The 20,269-nt window shown below is 37.0% G+C and overlaps 1 protein-coding gene across 1 annotated transcript; it reads right to left on the bottom strand.

Annotated features, from left to right (window-relative positions):
- Nucleotides 1–15,952: 15,952 nt before the first annotated feature.
- LOC113312312 (MATH domain and coiled-coil domain-containing protein At3g58270-like) lies at nucleotides 15,953–19,420 on the bottom strand. Its single transcript, XM_026561075.1, has 5 exons — nucleotides 19,373–19,420; nucleotides 18,325–18,483; nucleotides 18,079–18,221; nucleotides 17,144–17,316; nucleotides 15,953–17,023 (listed from the first exon to the last, which is right to left on the bottom strand). The coding sequence occupies exons 2-5, from the start codon at nucleotides 18,363–18,365 to the stop codon at nucleotides 15,953–15,955; spliced, it is 1,428 nt and encodes a 475-aa protein (XP_026416860.1). The 5' UTR covers nucleotides 18,366–18,483; nucleotides 19,373–19,420.
- Between the last annotated feature and the right edge of the window lie 849 nt (nucleotides 19,421–20,269).

The raw sequence follows: 20,269 nt of genomic DNA on the forward strand, positions 1-20,269 counted from the left end.
CATGGAACAGATTGTACTTGAAAAGATATTATTCGTAAGAAGCTTTGAGAAATTATGAATTCTGAAAGAATAATTGCAGGATTATTCATGACAAAACAAGATCATGATGTGTGAAATTTTCGCAGAGAACAATGACATAAAAGAAAGGGGCGAACCTTTATGGCGTACACCCTAGTTCGCGAATAAAATTTCGCAAGAGGCAAATGTAAGACCTAAAGTACGTCATATTAGGAGGTACCTATTACATGACTCAGGGAAAGGCTATACCTCCACCGGAACCTGAGTCATGGAGATTTGGGGTCAATAAAACCCATCCGGGAGAGGAACCTTAGATTCTTAACTTGAGCATATGACTTGGGTTGGGCGACTAATTATAAACATTCATAACATATTATTTTTTGTAAGAAAGATAATGAGAGGAAAGTATGGGAATCGATATACAAGAAGCATTATCTTTCTTATCAACAAAATATTAAAAAAAAAAGTTGACTCCAAAGACGATTGAAAAATGTAGCTCTCAAAAGTAATACAAATAAGACAGCTCAAGAAAACAAAGCTTGGAAAAGAAGCTCAAGCTTCAATATCAGTAGCAGGAGATGACAAAAGTTCTTCGCCAACATTCTCGCAAGCTTCTCCTTCATTTCGGCTTTGATCTTCGCCATGACTAGCATTTTGATTATCGCCAGCAACTACTTCTTCAGGAGAAATTTCTTTCTCATTCTGATTAACACCAGCAGATACTTCTTTAGAAGGAACTTCTTCTTCATCTTCCAGGAAATTATCCTCTGCACCGCTTTCATAATCGTAATCACTATCATCAGGACGAGGAACTTCATCATCATCTACTTCTAAAGGATCAATTGATGTAGGAGGAAGAGAGTTGGACAATAAAATGTCATTTACAAGGAATTCAGCCCGGAGATGAACTTGGCGAAGAAGTGCTCTTTGATGACTCCTATCTTTAATATCCTTAAAATAAGCAAGATAATCAAGTCTTCTTTCTGCCCGGTCGCGAGAACCAGTAAGGGTAGAGACGAGTAATGCATTCTCTTTGCGAATTTTAGCATATTTAGCCTCACAATCAGAAATAGAAGAATGAAGATTCTTCTCAGACTCTGCGAAAAATAGAATAAAGATAAGGAATTCAGAGAGATATGACAAAGGAAAGATAATTAAGGCAGTCAAACTATTATGACTACCTTCCTTTTGCGAAATAAGATGTTGAATCAAGGATAGACAACTATTCTCCCAACGATCCATTACGTCATCAAATTTATCTCCAACTAAACCTTTAAGTCGAGACTGAAGATTTTTCTCTTTAGAAACAAGGAAGGCATTTTTCTTCGCAAGAGAAGAATAAGATTCTTCTAATTTGGAATATTGATCTTTAAGCTGATTTGCCTTCACACTTAAAGCTATTCTACCTTGAATGAGTGAATCTCTTTCAGTGATAGATGATTCTGTTACTTCTTTAAGTTCATTTCTTAAAGAGTGAAGAGATTTCTCTTGGTCAGCACATACTTTTTGGAGAACATTAAGTTGTTGCGAAGATATCGCCATCTATTTTAAATAAACTCGCTTCTCTTGAGACAAGGTTTTATTCTCATCTGATAAAGTTTCCATCCCTAAATTAGCTTTGGTTAAAGAATAAGAAAGACGAGATACTTCATTACTTAATAGATCTTGTTTTTCAACTAATTGGGTATTTTCATTGGTAAGATTATTTATTTGATCAAGAGAATATGAATAGAGATTATCTAATTGGTTATATTGATCCATTAAGAATTCTTTATCAACACGGGCTTCTTCAACAGCAGATTCAAATTGATATCTCTCCATTACTCGTTTCTGATTTAATGCTTAACATGCGAAAGAGGGATTTAAAGGATAATTAAGCAGGGGAAGGATAAAACCATCGAAAAAGCAAATTAAAGACATAGATGAGGAAATAATACCTCTTAATTCATCATTCTTCTTGCGAACATTATCACGATCCAACAAAACATTATGAAGTTTCTGATTTTCAAGACGAAGAGCATTACATTCTTTTTCTAAAGTTGTCTGCGAAGCAGCTTTGTCAGAACCCAAATGCTTGCTCAGAATTTCACAAACAGTAGACTTGATGGGATCATTAGAAGACTTCTTGCCATCATCTATAATCTCAGATAAAACCTTGAAAGAAATATATATCCCTTCCACGGTCTCTTTCGACAAAGGAGGAGACTTAGGTAGAGAACTAGTAGAGATAGAAGGTTGAGAAACATTCTCAATGGGAAGAGAAGAGGCTTCATTCGCAGAAGGAACCACAAGGGGAATTTCACTCATAGGAAGATCAACTGGAGAAATGAAATCAGAGGCATCATTCTCGCGAGTTGGAGATAAAGGTTTATCTTGCGAATATATCGCAGGAGATTTGGAAGAAATGAAGTCAGAGGCAGCGTCTTCACGAATTTGAGATAAAGGTTTATCTTGCGAAGATGTCGCAGGAGATTTGGAAGAAATGAGTAGATGGAAGGGAATAGAAGTTGGAACATCCTTGAGGTGGCGAGATTTCTTGTGAGGTCTATGAAGATCTTTATCACCCTGCGAATTACAATCTAGATAAGAAACAGAGGCAACAATATTGTTATTAGAAAAAGATAGTGTTTCTTACTACCTTCTCATTCGCAGACTTTCTTTTATGAACGACAACTTTATGCTGTGATTTGGGATTGTTAGGATTCTGAACTGAAAATTTAGTGTTGGAGCCGCTTTTGCTGAAATAACAAGAGTGTGGGAATCACATAAACAACATCACATAAGGCAATAAACAAGATCAATTTCAAATATACCAATTTCAGCAAAACTTATAAGGAAGAAAAGAGAAGACTAACCTTGATGAATCCATGAAAAATGATAGCAGGGAAATTATCTTGAAAAAGATCACGAACTATGAAGATATAATTTGAAGATGAAGAAGAATTTAAAAATATTGAAGAAGAAAGAAGAAAAGTTACAACAATGGAGTTTGCAGAAGAACGATGAAGTTGCAGAGAGAATAAAAAGAAAGAAGAAGAGGATGAAAAGAAATATATATAGAGAGAATTTTTCCTCGAGAAAATAAACATGGTTAATACGGAAAGATTTAAGCGGTCAAAAAGTAACGGTTACATTAGACGTGTCGAGAAATAAATGGAAGAAAGAATACGTGTGATAAATGCAGAATATGAGAAAATAAGCGGTTGAGGCATTTCTCACATCATTCTCTACTTTGTAGAGAAGATATGAGAAGAGGCAAGATGTAGGATCAGAATCTCGCAACAGTTATGTCTCAGCGAAGTTATCAATGGTATTGCACAAAAGCGTCGCAGAACAATTTCAGAAACGACATCAGCAAGGATCATGAGAAAGATGTGATAGTCTCGCGAAAATTAGAAAGCTTGCGAAGTCAACATTTGTAAGGTTGCGAGAATGTCGCAAACCATATCCGAAAATAAAGGACAGATTAGCTGTCATCCACTATGTATTTCCCTTATAAATAGTCATTCGAGCTGTAAAGGAAAAGGGAGATCTTTTTTGAGTGAGAGACAAGTAAATAGGAGAGAGAGAGTTCAGAACAAAGATCATTCTTGATCTTCTTTATTTTCCTTGTCTTGTAAGAACATTCAGAATTCAATCAATAAAATTAAGAGCGTTAACCTAAATGAGCTTATCAACAATGAAATCATATGAGGGGTGTAGTGTAGGATTTCCTGCAACTACACCTACATCAATCGAACTTTTGGAAGTAAATGATGATGAAATTCCTCGTCTTGCTGACAGTGATTATGATTATGAAAGTGGTGGAGAGAATAGTATTTTGGAAGATGAAGAAGAGATCCCTTCTAAGGAAGCAACTGTTGGTGCTAATCAAGATGGAAGCGAAAAAGAGATCCCTTCTAAAGAAGTAATTGCTGGCGATAATCAAGATGGCGGCGAAAAAGAAGTCCCTCTCAAAGAAATTATTGTTGGTGAAGATCAGAATCGAAATGAAGAAAAGGCTGGCGATAATGAGAACATTGGCGAAGAGCGTCCATTGTCTCCTTCTACTGGAATTAATACTGAAGCATGAGCTTCTTATCTAGTTCTATCTTCTTGAACTGTTTCATCTTTATTATTTCTTGCGAATAATATTCTTCAACCAACTTTGGAATTAATTTTCTCTTTTAGTATTTTGCTGGCGAAAAAGATAATGCCTCTTGTTTACTGATTCCCATACTTGCCTCTCATTATCTTTCTTGCGAGAAATGATCTGTTATGAATACTTATAAATATTTTGTTTTGTCATGTGGTCTTATTTTTCCTTTCTAATTAAAGGTCTTATTATGCCACCTCTTGTCATTGCGACAAAATCGCAGGACGTCCTTGCACTTTCATACAAAAACCCATTGATCTTGTCTTAACTTTTTCTTTTGTATTATGGCCTCTTCAGGAATGTTTCGATAATATGACAAGCCTAAATATTCTTGCGAAAATAAAGCCCCATGACATTGACGTCTTGCGATGAAATCGCAGGACGTCTTCACACTTTCATGCGAAAACCCATTGATCTCATCTTATCTTTTTCTTTTGTATTATTGCCTCTTCAGGATTGTTGCACAAATATGACAAGCCTTAATTATCCTTGCGAATAATAAGCCTCATGACATTTGCTTCTTAAGACACTTATCAACTCCCTAATAGAGGGTGCCGCCCTTATCTTCCCCCTGGTTTCCCCTTCAAGGAGGCATACTTCTACCATACAAGGTTAGCTCCTCCCATCCAGTCTTAACAACAACCATTTATAGGGCTTATGGTTACGATACTGCACCCTAAGTGGGGTTTTCTTCAGGCCGAGTGCAGTATAAGTCAAGACTTGTCAAGAATGGCAAGGACGCTTCAAACGCCCTCGGCACTCTTGACTCAACCGTGTACCTCGGCGCCTTGATCATATTCTGCACTCCTTAGGAGAGTCCTTATTACCTCATTCGCCCAACCTAATTCATATGCTTAAGCTGAGAATCCAAGGTGCCTCTCCCAGATGGGATTTATTGACCCCAAATCTCCATGACTCAGGTTCTAGGGGCGGTGTAACCTTTTCCCTGAGTCATGCAACAGGTACCTCCTTATATGACGTACTTTAGGTCTTACATTTTCCTCTTGCGAAATTTTATTCGCGAACTAGGGTGTACGCCATAAAGGTTCGCCCCTTTCTTTTATGTCATTGTTCTATGATTATCTCTGCGAAAGTTTCGCACATAATGATCTTGTTTTGATATGAATAATCTCGCAACTATTCTTTCATTGAATGTTTATTCGAAATCGTTTTGTTGCGTCATACATAACTTCTCAAAGCTTCTTATGGATAATATATCTTTAAGTACAATCTGTTCCATGGTCTGTCAAGTCTATGACCAACATCTCTACCTTCTGGATCCATTAATTTATAAGCTCCTGTCCCAACTATCTCCTTAATGATGTAAGGTCCATCCCATTTTTTTGCTAACTTTCCACCATTTTCTCGCTGATATATTGGTGTCTCTCGCAGAACTAAATCTCCTGGTTGAAATTCGCGTACTTTGACACGTTTATTATATTCTCGGGCTAATCTTTGCTGATAATTTTCCATATGTTGTAAAGCTCTTTCTCTTTTTTCTTCTAACTCATCAAGTTTGCTTAAGATCAAACCCGCACTAAGATTTTTCTCCCAAGCTTCTCTCTTTGTCGTCGGAATAACAAATTCTGTTGGTAACACCGCTTTAACTCCGTATGTTAAACAAAAAGGTGACATTCCAGTAGCTTCTCTCCTAGTTGTGTTATAAGCCCATACTGCATTATGTACTTGTTCGCACCATACTCTATGATGTCCTTATAATTTCTTCTTTAATATATCTGCAATTGTTTTGTTTGTTGCCTCTGCCTGCCCATTAGCTTGTGGATACAGAGGAGCAGACTTTCCATATTTTATCTTAAATGCATTAAGTAACATTTCTATGTTCTGTCCTTCAAAATGTTTCCCATTATCAGATACCAACTGCGCGGGAACTCCGAATCTGCAAATGATATTTTCGAATATGAATGTAAAGATATCTTTGACGCGAATATGTTGTACTGCCTTTACTTCTGTCCATTTTGTGAAATAATCTGTTGCGACTATTAAGTATCTTCTTTGTCCAGATCCTGGTAAAAATGGCCCCACAATATCTAAGACACACTTTCCAAAAAGTCATACACTGGTTGAAGATGACAATGGTGCTCCAGGTGCATGTATTTTCTTTCCGTGCCGCTGACAATCTTCGCAACGTCTTGATATTTTTTTGCATCTTCGTGCATGTATGGCCAGTAATAGCCTTGCATTTTTGCTCTATGTGCCAAAGATCTTCCCCCGCTATGATTTCCAGCATCCCCACTATGTAACATTTTTAGCACCTTTTCTCCTTCTTCTCGTGTCAAACATCTGAGTGATGGTCCATTAAAGGATTTTCAGTATAGCATCCCATCTCTTAATTCATAATTTGTTGCGCGGCTTTTTAACTTGTGTGCTTCCAATCTGTTTCTTGGTGTTCCTCCTTTCGCCAAATATGCATGAAGTTCTGTTCTCCAATCTGCGATATTGTTTGTTTGTTCTTCTTCTCCACCTTCTATCATCATTTCGTTCACTTCTTCGTCTTCTTTATTGATTGATGGTGATAGAAGTGTGTGTATTTTTATGCATCCGCAGTTGGATTTGTCATCATGCTTGAGATGAAAGCAAAAGCGTCTGCGAGTCTGTTATCCTTCCTTGAAATGTGCCTTCATTTTATCTTTGGGATTTTCGCTGACAATTCTTCAACGAGCTTCTTGTATTTCTTCAAGGATGGTTCATTTGTAGTGTACTCTCCCTTTATTTGGCGAATAACTAGCTTCGAATCACTAGTGATCCTGGTATTTTCTAGTTTCACTTCTATTGCGAACTTTAAGGCATGTACCACAGCTTCATATTCTGTTTCGTTATTAGTGGAAGCGAATTCCAATCTGAATGAAAAAGCCATCTTCGCTCATTCTGGCGAAATTAAAACAATTCCAACCCCATTTCCTTCCCCATTTGATGATCCATCTACCAATATCTCCCATCTATTTGGTTATGTTAATAAGTCTTTTGGATCTCCATGTTCTTCTTCTATATCCATCATCTCCTCCATCGCTTCATCATCTTCTAAAGGAAATTCTGCTAAGAAATCTGCGACAACTTGTGATTTTGGTGAAGATAATATTTCATACTTGATTTCGAAATGTCCTACTTGTGCATTCCATCTCTCCACCCTACCTGATCTTTTTGAATTCTTCATCACTGATTCAATTGGTACTTTTGTTAGCACCCTTATTTTGTGTGCTTGAAAATATATGCGAAGTTCAAATGCGGCGTATACTAATGCTAAAATTAGCTTCTCAATCTTTGAATAATTCCTATCTGCAGCGTTAAATGTTTTGCTGATGTAATAAATGGGCTTTTCCATTCCTGCGTCCGTTCGCAATAACACAACGCTTAAAGCATGTGATGTTGTCGCAAGATAGATCAATAGTTCTTCTCCTGGTTCTGCCTTTTGTAAAATAGATGTATTCATAAGGTGTTCTTTGATCCCTTGAAAAGCTTTTTCACATTCATCAGTCCATTTGAATTTCACACCCTTCTTGAGTATATTGAAAAAATGTTTACATTTGTCTGATGATCGCGAAATGAATCTTCCTAGCGAAGCTAAAAGTCCGTTCAATTTTTGTACATCCTTTACGTTGCTGGTGTTGGCATGTCACGAACTGCTTGTACCTTTTCTGGATCAACTTGTATTCCTTCTTTTGATACAATGTAGCCTAAAAATTTTCCCGATGCAACCCCAAAAATGCATTTTTCAGGGTTCAGTTTAATGTTATATGCCGCATCTGTTCAAAAATCTCCCTCAAATCTTGTACATGATCTTTGGCTTCTTTACTCTTCACTAACATGTCATCCACGTACACCTCTAATGTTTTGTGTATCCATTTCGCGAACACCTTCTCTACCATTCTTTGATACGTTGCTCCTGCATTTCGCAAACCAAACGACATTTTTGTATAACAGTATAAACCTCTTGGAACGAAAAAAGCAGTATGCTCTTGATCTTCTTCGCGATAGGGATTTGGTTATAACCTTTGTACCCATCTAAATAAGACACTCTATCATTTCCCGCTGCTGATTCAACCATTTGAGCAATATCCAGCAATGGAAAACTATCTTTAGGGCAAGCCTTCTTAATCAGTGAAATCTATGCAAATTCTTATCCTTTTATTTTTCTTTGGAACAACAACCATGTTTGCTATCCACTCGGGTATTTAAGCTTCTCTTATAATTCCCATTCCCTCCCCGTCAATTCCCGCCCTCCAAGAAGAGCATTTTCTATAATTCTTCTTCTATTTGAGGATGGTAGGTTGTTGCGATTTTTCTTATTCTCTGTTTAAATGGTCTCACATTCTTGTTAATCTCCAACTTATGACATGCAATTGACGGATCTATTCTAGGTATCTCATCTATGCTCCCCGCGAAAATATCTTTATATTCCCGCAAAAGATTGACAGTTCTTTCTTCCTCTTCTGCATCCATCTTGGTTCCAATCCTCAATATTAGGGGTTCTTCTATAGTCCCAACATTTACTTCTTTTGTTGGTTCTGCCGCAGTGTAACTGTCCTTGGGTTCTCCCATTGGTGTTGGCTCTTTTATCATCTTCACAGGTCCATCTCCTTCCTCCGAAATTTCGCTGGGTATTCCTTTACCTTCTTTTGCTCTTATCATGTACACTCTAAATTCTTCTTCTTTATTTGCCTCATTTGCTATTTTTCTGCGAAATTGTCGCTTTTTTGCTCGTCCTTCATAATGCTTTACTTCAATTTGATAATATAATTTCGCATTGTCAATATCTCCTCTAATCTCACCTACTCCATTTGGCATGGTGAACCTGATGCATTGATGCAATGTTGATGCTACAGCTTTAATTGTGTGTATCCATGGCCTCCGCAACAGCATGTTATATGGTGATTCCATATCCACTACGCAGAGTGTCACTTGTGTTTCGATCCCTCCTAGTGGAATTCACACCACTATTTCTCCTTTAGGTTTTGTTGTGGATTTTCCAAAGCCATGAACAAGATATGTTGAACAAGACATTTATTCATCTTTGAATCCCATTCCTTTGAACGCATGATAGAATATTATATCCATTGAACTTCCTCTATCGACTAAAGTTCTGTTCAATATCCATTCTTCTGTGGGTTTTTTTGTTGTCCCCTTCTCTTTTCGTGTAATAGGTACTGTAATAACCAATGGAGATGTGTGGCTCAAATTTTCTTTTGGTATTTCTACTACCATGAATGTGATTTTTTGCTTTTCCCAATCTTTCAAGGGTGGTGTCTTTTCTACCGCCATAACCTTCCTTCCTTCAAAATCTCGTTTATGTATCCTTCCTTTGATGTTTTTATGGAGTTCATTAACCATTGTTTTTGTTATCATATTACACTCCAATCTTTTGTCATCTTCATTGACTCTAATCATTTTTCTTTTAACTAGTTCACTGATTTGTTTAATCACTTTGTTCATTTGAACAATCTCAACAACAATCTTCAACTTTCAACCTTCAGTCCCTGTTTCTAGCGCCATTATGTAGTTGCAGTAAATCCTACACTACACCCCTCACAAGATTTCATTAACATTCAACTCATTTTTGGACTAACAATCTTAATTTTATTGATTAATCTTTGAACAATCTTACAAGAAAAGATAAAGGGATTAAGAACAACAACCACTCTTGATTTTCTCTCTCCTAATTGTTTTTATTCCTCTCTCTAAAAATATCTCCCCCTTCCTTACAGCTGATCGGCTCTTTATATAGAGTTTTTCATAGTGGATGACAGCTAATCCATCCTTTATTTTCGGATTTGTCTTGTGGCACTTTCGCGATCTTACAAATGTTGATTTCGCAAGTCTTCTAATCTTCGCAAAATCGTCATACCTCTCTTAATTTGAAGATGACATTATCTGTTATGTCGTTTCTGAGATCATTATGCGACGCTTTCGCAATATGTTGTTAATAGTTTCGCATTCATACTGTTGTTGCGAGATTCTGATCCTACATGTATTTATGTGGGAGACAGATTTATCTATTCAATATAATTTTCTGTGTGAGACAGATTTGTTTATCAAGTCTTCGACTTTGGGTCGTAGAAACTCTTAGTTATGGGTGAGATCATCTAAGGGAATCAAGTGCGCAGAATCCTGCATGGTTCAAGAGGCGTAAGGAACGCGACTGTACCTTAATCAATGTGAGATTGGTTAGGCCTCAACTATATTCCAGTCCTAAGTTAACTTGTAGTAGGCTAAAGTCTGTAGCAACTTATTACAGTGTGGTGTTCAAAGCCGGACTAGGTCCCGGGGTTTTTCTACATTTGTGGTTTCCTCGCTAACAAAATTTCTGGTGTCTGTGTTATTTCTTTTCCGCATTTTATTTTTATATAATTGAAATATCACAGGCTGAGCGTAGTTCAATCAATAGGTGAATCCAACCTTTGGTTGTTGATTGAAATTGATCGACGCTTAGATATTGGTCTTTGGTACCATCCAAGTTATTTCTCATATTAATCCGGCTCATAGATTTCTATCTGCTCGATTGCAGATTGATTTGAGAAATTGAGATATAACTCTTGGATGTATTTTCCTTGATTGAGTCTGACTGTCTAGTTGATTCTCTTGGAAATATGTTGGAGTTAGTCCGTAAGAATTTCCTAAACGAAATATTGGGTGTGGTTGTTAGACCCCCGGTTTTTCAATTGGTATCAGAGCAGGAAAACATGTTTAAGACCTCATAAGTCTGTGTTTGTAGCAATCTGACTCTGTGGATAATAAATTATCTATAAACTCTTCACCAGAATTAGATTTACTCAACTGCGAGTATATTTTAGAAACCATCAATGAGGTTGAGTGCATTGATCTAGAAAAAATCATCAAAAATCTTTTCGAGAAAAACAACGATTGATTAGGAAAATTGATGGTCTTCATTGCAAAATTTATATCAAAAACTATGATATTCGAGAATGTTCTGAAGAGCTAGTTATTCTCCAAAAGAAGTTGGATGAACAAATCCTGATCAGTTCTGATATTGTTGCAGATATTGCAAATTATAAGGATTTGAAGTCTTTCAAAGTTACTTCTATGGATATGAATAACTCCTTTAATTCTTCCATGAAGAATTTCCGAAAGTCAGGAGATAAGCGAGGTTTAGGCTTTGTGAAACCTGATGAAAAAGCTCTCAAATGAGTTTGTTGATATTGGTCAATGTATGTTTTGTGGTTCTCATAATCATTTTCAACATACGTGTATTGCCTTCAAGAAAAGTTTAAAGGTTTCTAGTGATCTTCACAAGAATGTTGAACAACTGTTTACTTCTCTCAAAAGGTGTACAAATCTAACAAGAAAACCCAATAGGGTTAGTAGTGTTAGTATGGGAGATTTTGCTCTAAAATCAACATCACCCTTTCAATAGTTTCTTGATTGTGGATGTAGCCGACACATGACTGGAGATATTTCGTGGTTTTTGAACTCAAACGAATTTGAAGGAGGACCATTAACATTCAGAGATGGGAGTTGTTCCTACATAAGCAAGAAGGGGACGATCAAACTGCCTGGTGTTCCTGAAATTCATGATGTAGTATACTTTAAAGGTATGACTGCTAATCTTCTTTCTGTTAGTCAAATTTATGACAAATACATAAAGTTGTCTTCAATGCGAATGGATGTGACATTGTAGACAAAACTGGAAAAGTAATTTTTCAGGGAACTCGTGGTAAAAATAACTGTTATCTTTTAGATATTCAGTTTAGCAATTTTTGCAATTTAACTAAGGTGGAATCTACTCATCTTTGGCATGAACATTTTGGTCACATGAATTATCGCCTTCTAACTAAGATCATCAATAAAAGAACTTGTTAGAGGTGTTCCCAAAATCAATGCCAAGATTGAGGGTGTCTGTGGTGCCTGTCAAAAGGGTAAACAAACGAAAGTTCCACATAAATCATCTCGAGATATTCTCACTAAATATCCACTTGATTTTACTCATGGATCTCTTCGGCCCTATTCAACAACCTACTGCTGATGGGAAGAAGTATGCTTTAGTTATGGTAGATGATTATATCGATTCACTTGGGTGGCGTTTTTAGCTCATAAGAATGAAACCCTTTATGAATTCAAGATTATTGTTAATTGAATCCAGAATGAACAAGGTCGCAATCTAAAGAAAATCAGAAGTGACCGTGGAACTGAATTCAAAGACTCTAAGGTGTTTGAATTTTGTGACAAACTGGGGATTATTCAACAATATTCACCACCCATTACTCCACAGACAAATGGAATTGCATAAAGGAAGAATAGGAACATTTAGGAAATGGCAAGGGTGATGCTCCATAACAAAAACTTACCGTTGAAGTTTTGGGGAGAAGCTGTATTCACAACATGCCATTTGATTAACCGTGTCTACCTACGGTCAAGAACCCTAAATACTCCTTATGAGTTGTGGTACGGTAAGAAACCCAACCTACACTATCTCAGAGTGTTTGGAAGTAAGTGCTACATTCTGAAAGATCGAAAACAGAAAGGGAAATTTGATTCTAAAATCTATGAAGGTTTCTTTCTTGGTTACGCATCTGATAATCGTGGTGTTTTAGTTTTTAATCTCAGTACGCAAGTTATGATGGAATCTGCAAACGTCATCATCGATGATCTGAGCAATTTTCGTCATGATAGCTCTCCCGCCTAATTTCCTCCAACTGAGACAATTGAGAAAGTCAAGGAAATTCCAGAATCAGTAGAATTTGTTCCAACAGTTACTGATCCTGACATTTCTAGTGACGAGGAGAAAACCCCTGACCAGGCTATTCCTGTTGAAAAAGGATGTTCTCCTCCTAGACACCTCTGGGTTCAAAGGAATCATGACACTAAAAGTATTATTGGAGGAACGGATTCTACAACTAAGACGAGAGGACAACTTCAAAATATTTGCATTTTTGGTTGTTATCTATCGCAAGTAGAACCTAAAAAAATTGATGAAGCTCTTAGTGATCCCTTTTGGGTGAATGCAATGCATGAAGAGTTAAATCAATTTCAAAGACAAGATGTATGTGAGCTTGTACTTTCTCCCTCCAATATCAATATTGTTGGTACCAAATGGATATTCAAGAACAAGTTTGATGAATTTGGCACCATTGTCAGAAACAAAGCCAGACTCGTCGCTCAGGGATATTCACATATTGAAGGTATCGACTTCGACGAAATGTTGCTCTTGTAGCACGCCTTGAGTCCATTCGTTTTTTTATTAGATCATGCTTGTTTCCTTAAGGTTAAGCTATTTCAAATGGACATAAAATCCGTGTTCATAAGCAGAAATTTAAAGGAAGAAGTCTATGTCGCTCAATCTAAGGGATTTGAAAATCCCGAATTCCCAGATCATGTCCGTAAGCTCAACAAGACATTATATGGGTTAAAACAAGCACCTCGTGCCTGGTTCGAAAAACTAACTACTTCTCTTCTTAGGAAAGGTTTTTCGAGAGGTGGAGCTGATAAAACTTTGTTTACCAAATGGAGTGGGAAAGATGTTGTCATTGCTCAAGTATATGTAGATGATATCATTTATGGATCAACATCTGAGAAACTTTCAAAATATTTTCAAGTCTCTCTTGGTAAGGAGTTTGAAATGAGCAATGTTGGTGAATTAAAATTCTTTTTAGGATTACAGATTCAACAACATAAGGATGAAATTTACTTATCTCAAGAAAAATATGCTAAGGATCTTGTGCCAAGGTTTGGTCTTGATAAGTCAACTCCAAAACTAACTCTTATGCCCACCACTGGTAAACTACATCGAGACAAGAAATGAGTAAGTGTGGATCAAAAAATTTATCGATCTATCATTGGAAGTCTTTTATATCTCACAACTACTAAGCTGGTATTGCTTTTAGTGTTCGTTATTGTGCTAGATTTCAGGTTAATCCAAAGGAGTCTCATCTTGCAGCTGCAAAAAGGATCATGCGATACATTCAACACACTATCGGGTATGGTCTTTCTTATACTTTTGATACTAACACTGGTCTTACTGCCTATTCAGATGCTGATTGGGCAGGAAGTGTGGAAGACAGAAAGAGTACATCTGGAGGTTTCTACTATGTAGGATTGAATCTTGTGGCTTGGCATAGCAAAAAACAAAATTCACAATCTCTCTCAACATGTGAAGCAGAATACATTGTTGCAAGATCATGTTGTACTGAACTTCTATGGATGAAACAAATGTTTGCTGATTATGGAATTGACACTGGAATAATGAAAATCTTTTGTAATAACTCTAGCACGATTCGCATCACTGAGAATCCTGTTCAGTACTCAAGAACTAAGCACATCGACATCAGGTTTCATTTTATTAGATATATTTATGAAACTGGTATCATAGTATGAAATTTGTGCCTTCCGAACAACAATTGATTTATATTCTCACGAAACCTCTAGATACTGCTACGTTTCAACACTTACGGCAGTCTATTGGTGTTGTTTTCGTTCATTAGACTTCGCATGAGTATTTTAGCTTCATCAATGTTATCTTTCCTTTTCAAGCGAATACCCCAGCGAGTATTCTTTTTCTTGATGGAGACCAATTCATAATTTTCAAAGAAACTCGCTACTGTATATTTTTCAGCGATTATCTCCAAGTCTGCGAATTTAGGATCCCTAAGTTCTTTGGAATAAAGAGATCCTTTACCAGCACCACGGTTAGCGAACTCCAGCATCAGACGGATGCAATCCCCACTCAATTGGAAGATAGCTCGCGAAAATCCCGAGTGAGCGAGAATTTCATAGAACAGAGGAATATCTGGGTCATAAAGAGGAATGGGGAGACCTGCGAGAATTTGACCTAGCGAAATTATGATTGATCGATCATCACAATATTGATCAGAGAAAAGTTTGATAGAAAGAATTGACTTGGCACTTTCACCAGGAATGGTAGAAAGTGTGAAACCTTTCTCAGCAAGATCTTTTTGGACGTCTTTTAAATTTTTCTCATGTTTATGGCCACTTGGAGGCATATCTGAATATAGAGTATGGGAATGGATAAAAAGTAAGAAGATTGAAGAGGGAAGAATTACAGTAGCAGAACTTACGGAAGAACAATAGAGTTGCAGAGATGAGAGAAAAAAAGAGAAGAGAAAGTAAAAAGAAAATGGAAAGAAGAGTAAGAAGAATATATAAAGAAGATTTTTTACTCGAAGAAATAAACACCAATAATGCGAAAAGACGTAAGCGGTTGAAAAGCACCGGTTACAGAAGACGTGTCAAGAAATAGATGGAAGAAAGATTACGTGTGATAAATGCAGAATATGAAGAGATGAACAGCTGCGGCATTTCTCACATCATTCTCTACTTCGTAAAGAAGATATGAGAAGAGGCAAGATGTAGAATCAGAATCTCGCAGCAATAATGCCTCAGCGAAATTATTAACAACACAACGCGACAGCGTCGCAAAATAACTTCAGAAACGAAATAATAAACGACGTCAGCTAAATCATGAGAAAAATGTGATGATCTTGCGAAAATTAGAGAGTTTGCGAGATTAAAATTTGTAAGGTCGCGAGAATGTCGCAAGCCATATCCGAAAATAAAGGACATATTAGCTGTCATCCACTATGTAATTCCCTATAAATAGCCACTCAGTTGTAAAGGAAAGGGGGAGATCTTTTCTGAGTGAGAAGCAAGTAAATAGGAGAGAGAAAATCTAGAGCAGTGGTTATTCTTGATTCCTTTATCTTTTCTTGTAAGATTGTTCAAAGATTCATCAATAAAATTAAGATTGTTAATTTAAAATGAGTTGAATATTATTGAAATCTTGTGAGGGGTGTAGTGTAGGATTTCCTACAACTACACAAGAGACACGGTTTCTGGTGACAATGAACCTCTTGAAGGCATGGGAGAGTCGCTAATACTTTGTAATGTAACTGCACACCCATCTTTTGAAGCTTTTGGTTTTTTTTCCGAAGGTTGACCATTACCACCACCTGCACCATCACCAGATGATTTTCTCTTTGATTCATTAGCTGGTGACATGGATGTAGTTAAGGTTCTTGTTCTTCGAGGAATTGATGCCGCAATTCCTGTAGAAGGCACTGTCTCTGAGTTGCTGTTATCAATAGGTTCTTCGATCGCCGTTGCATCCTTTTCCACTGGAGCCATGGCATGTGGCACGCCATCAAAAAGCAGCAAACGACCGCCACATTTTTTCAGAAAATTTTGTCTCTCTAGAAGTAAGGGAGAAGTCTTAGTTTCCAAGCCGAAAAGTCGCTCTTTTGCCATATTCAACCTATCATTTGCTAAGACCAACTGCTGCTCAGCCTCGAGAACTTGTGACTTTGCCAGATCCTGTTCCATTAATGTGTCCTGAAGCTTTTTCTCCCCAGCAAATTTTATCTTAATATCTTCTAAGCGGTCACGAATCCAACCGATGTTGAATTCAAGTTTCTCTGCTACTTGTATCTTCTTATCCCACGTGTCGATCATTTCTGAAGAAACCTCCTCGAGACGGTACCAATACATATCCACAATACAAGTCATTATTTCAGTGACAATGGCTACCTGGGAAGAATATAAATCCTTAAGAACTTGGCTTGAAGCAATGTGCCCATAATTCAACCAGATCTCTTTATATAATGACGCTTGTGTTTTCAGTACCCTGAAGCCTCCAACTTCTTCGAATTTCTCATCCATAATAACTTCTTTGCAGTATCTACCTTCTTCATATAGTCGGCCAGCACCTGGAAACTTATCTTTGTTTGCTGCACCAGAAACTTTGACCTCAGCTACAGCTTCCATTATCCCTGTAAGTTCACTTGTTTGTGTTGGCGCCGCAACTGGGTGGATATCTTGCGTAGGCGTCACAACTTCCGCGAGCGCCTCTACACTCAGTTCTACTTCCATTAAGTTACCATTGTGTGCCTGAAACGCAAGATCCACAAAACAAAGTTTTATTGGAAACAAGATCAGGAGGACAATCGTTAATGAGTAGATTTTTTTTTTTGATATCAATAATGAGTAGAGCCATAAATAAATCCTAACCTCCAAAGAAGTTGGTATTTGATACTCAGGAACTCCAGGCATAGTAATCTCAGCTTCAACCATGCAAATATCTTCCACAATGTATCCTTTACGGGGGCCATTGAGTTCATTAAGAGGCATCATAGATGTAAAACCCCGAGCACGATCTAGTGCAGTGAACTTGTAATGCGCACCTGCAGATCACAAGGATGTGAGGTTTATCATGACAATAAGGTATACCAGATACTATATTGTTCCTCGCTTGGCCGATTTTGAATATGTGAAAGCTAATGTTAAACAATTTGTAAATACAAGTATCCAATTCATGCTAGAAATCTCACAAGTGTCCTAAGTTTCAAACCAACATTGATCTTTAATTCTACACAGTGTAATAGATCACGAAAATATACAAGAACTATCAATCAGTTTGAAGTGACCCTTAAAGTGGAATGCAAGAACTTAAGAAATATATTTGTTAGGGAGATCAATGTTGTCTTCCATGGTAACTCGCATTACAATGAAATTGTGCAGAAAAGTTAACCGCTTGCAACAATTCACCACTCTCATGCCTTTCTATTAGGGCCCAGAATGACAGTGAAGGTTTGTAATAGACTAAGGCCTTTATTCCTTCACTATAATGCAAATTTTCTTGCATTCTCAGTGGAACAATGTTAGCTCCCCTGTAATTTGCATTACAATGAAACTGTGCAGAAAGGTTAACTGCTTGCAAGAATTCACCACTCTCATGCCTTTCTATTGAGGCCCAAAATGTGAATGAGAATGAAGGCTTGGAATAGCTTCCTACAAAACTAAGGCCTTTATTCCTTCATTGCAATGCAAATTTTCTTGCGCACTAAGTGGAACCTATGTTTTTGAGTGATCCGAACAACAATGAACATAAATTTATTAGAATGCTTCAGCAGTACAACCAGCTTCGTTGAAGTAGTGAAACATACCTTTTCTGACTGTGTAGCTATTATCAAATTGGTTAATAACACCCAAATGGAAGTCTACAGAAGGGAGATTGGAGAAGCCCACAGCACAAAGGTAAAGAGATAAGTTCCCCTGAATTGCTCCTTTAGGATACATTAGTAACCGCCTAGTGAGAAAAAAGATTTTTAGAAGCATAATAACAAAAACCAATGGTACTTAAACGCAAACTAGACGAATCAAGTATAAAAATGGTAGGGAAGTACACATACCATTTATGACAACCAACAGAGAATGTATCCGAAAAATGCATCTTGCTCAACTTAGAAAAGTTCTCAATCCTCCATTTCACTCTTGAAGATGCAACAGCAGTGTCTCCTTTTGGAGCCTCAGTGTCAGTACCATTGTAACAATGTATTTTGCTTATGCACCTACAAAAAAAAAGCAAAACAGATATACTAAGAAGGCATTCATTTATTGTTTATAACTACGAAAACCCACTCCACAATAGCATTAAAATCTGCATCAGCTTCATCAAATCAAACCTTACTAGCAACTTAGAGGCTTTAACTTTTGCTACAATTAGAAAAAGCAGAACCAGATGGAGATTATAACTTAGATTAGACTAGATATAACTGTTTTATTGTTACACTACATGGTTACTACAGTATGCTTGTGAACTGAAGCTCTACCCAAAAGGAATCGAACTACATAGTCATATTTAAACCTTGAAAATATGAGAAAAACACATTTATTAGCAGATACAGAGTAATACTTAAACCTTAAATGGATTCTGATAAAAACCCTAACTCATTAGTTGTATGGTCAAAGTATAAGAAACCCATTTTTTCTTTTACATCAAACATGGGATTTCTTGTAAATGAAACACAAAGGGCCAACAAGGAACATCTACAGAACATCAAAAAACACATTAAACAAGCTGAAAATGGAAATGTGGGTCAGAAAATGGAGAGCAGAAAAAACATCATACCGGAGGAATGGGTTTAATAAACTTAAAGAACTTACTTGTTCTTCAACAGTTATACTACTACCACTGCTACTAAAGCTATAACTCAATGTATGTCACCAAAGGGTTATTTACTGATAGATAAAAGGGAGAAATGGGGTTTTGAAAACAGGGTTTTAGTCTGTGCAGAGAGGATAAGAGATTGGGCAACAAAACACATCATAGATCAAAAAATACATCAAAAAGCTAAAAATGGAAAAGTGGGTATGAAAATGGAGAAGAGATAAACCTTTCAAGCAGCAAAACATCATATCAAATCAAAGGAAAGGGTTTGTTAAGGATGAAGAAAATACCTACTGGTTCTTGAAAGAATACTACTACTGCAGCTGCTACTAAAGAAACTCAAACTCAATGTATTTTCTCTTCAAGGGTTTTGTTCTTCTGATTTGATAAATAATGGTAGAATTGGGGTTCTGGAGACAGGGTTTTAGGCTGTGCAGAGAGGACGCTTTAATATAGCAGTCCATCTTCCTCACATGGCTCTTTTGTAGACTACTACGTGGCGCCACCGTAGTAATTTGCAAGTACTGTCAGTCCATATACCAATCGATGGCCTGTTATGGTCTCAATGCACAGTAAGAAAGACAAACGGACTACCGAGTTTAGGGGAAGGAATCTCTGTAAATCGATAGGGTGAATAAAGGATGTATGCCTCATTTCCTCCTTAAATCTTGTCCCACTCGTCATTACTCACTCCCCACCTGCCTTTCTACTCAAACACACGCGAGACAACCACAACCCTCACCACCAGGTTGTTTCTGTGTTGGTATGTCGTCTTACGGGGTAATTAGTAGTTAAGCAAACGGATAAAATTTCATGACAGGTATTTTGATTTTTCAAAGCCACACCATAAAAATAATTAATCTGGGCATTAAATTAAGGACGCTCCTTGGTATACACCCAGAACGTGTCGTATATTAACAAAAAACCCCAATATATGCGTATAAAGAGAATTACTACGAAATCTTTTATGGGTAAAAGTCATTTGCAGGAAGATGTTATCTTTGTGCATAATCCCGAAAACTCGTGGGTTATCATGTACTTGTGAAATCCTGATAACAACCACAAGAAGTGTAATCCCATTTGTCTTGATTCGATACATAAAACTGGAAGCGTTGTGTACACGAAAAAGTGGCAGCAAATTTTAATTGGGAAGGTTTTTGAGAAGATAAAAATGAAATAAGAAGCTT

The sequence above is a fragment of the Papaver somniferum genome, chromosome 9 (genome assembly GCF_003573695.1).
Source record: "Papaver somniferum cultivar HN1 chromosome 9, ASM357369v1, whole genome shotgun sequence".
Classification (NCBI taxonomy): Eukaryota; Viridiplantae; Streptophyta; class Magnoliopsida; order Ranunculales; family Papaveraceae; genus Papaver; species Papaver somniferum.

What these genes read in the sequence shown, in the direction of transcription:
- LOC113312312 (XM_026561075.1), bottom strand. Translation starts at nt 18,365, where the DNA reads ATGCATTTTTCGGATACATTCTCTGTTGGTTGTCATAAATG. An exon ending in TAGCTACACAGTCAGAAAAG is followed by an intron (nt 17,317 to 18,078) that starts GTATGTTTCACT and finishes TGTGATCTGCAG; the next exon opens with GTGCGCATTACAAGTTCACT. An exon ending in AAATACCAACTTCTTTGGAG is followed by an intron (nt 17,024 to 17,143) that starts GTTAGGATTTAT and finishes CTTGCGTTTCAG; the next exon opens with GCACACAATGGTAACTTAAT.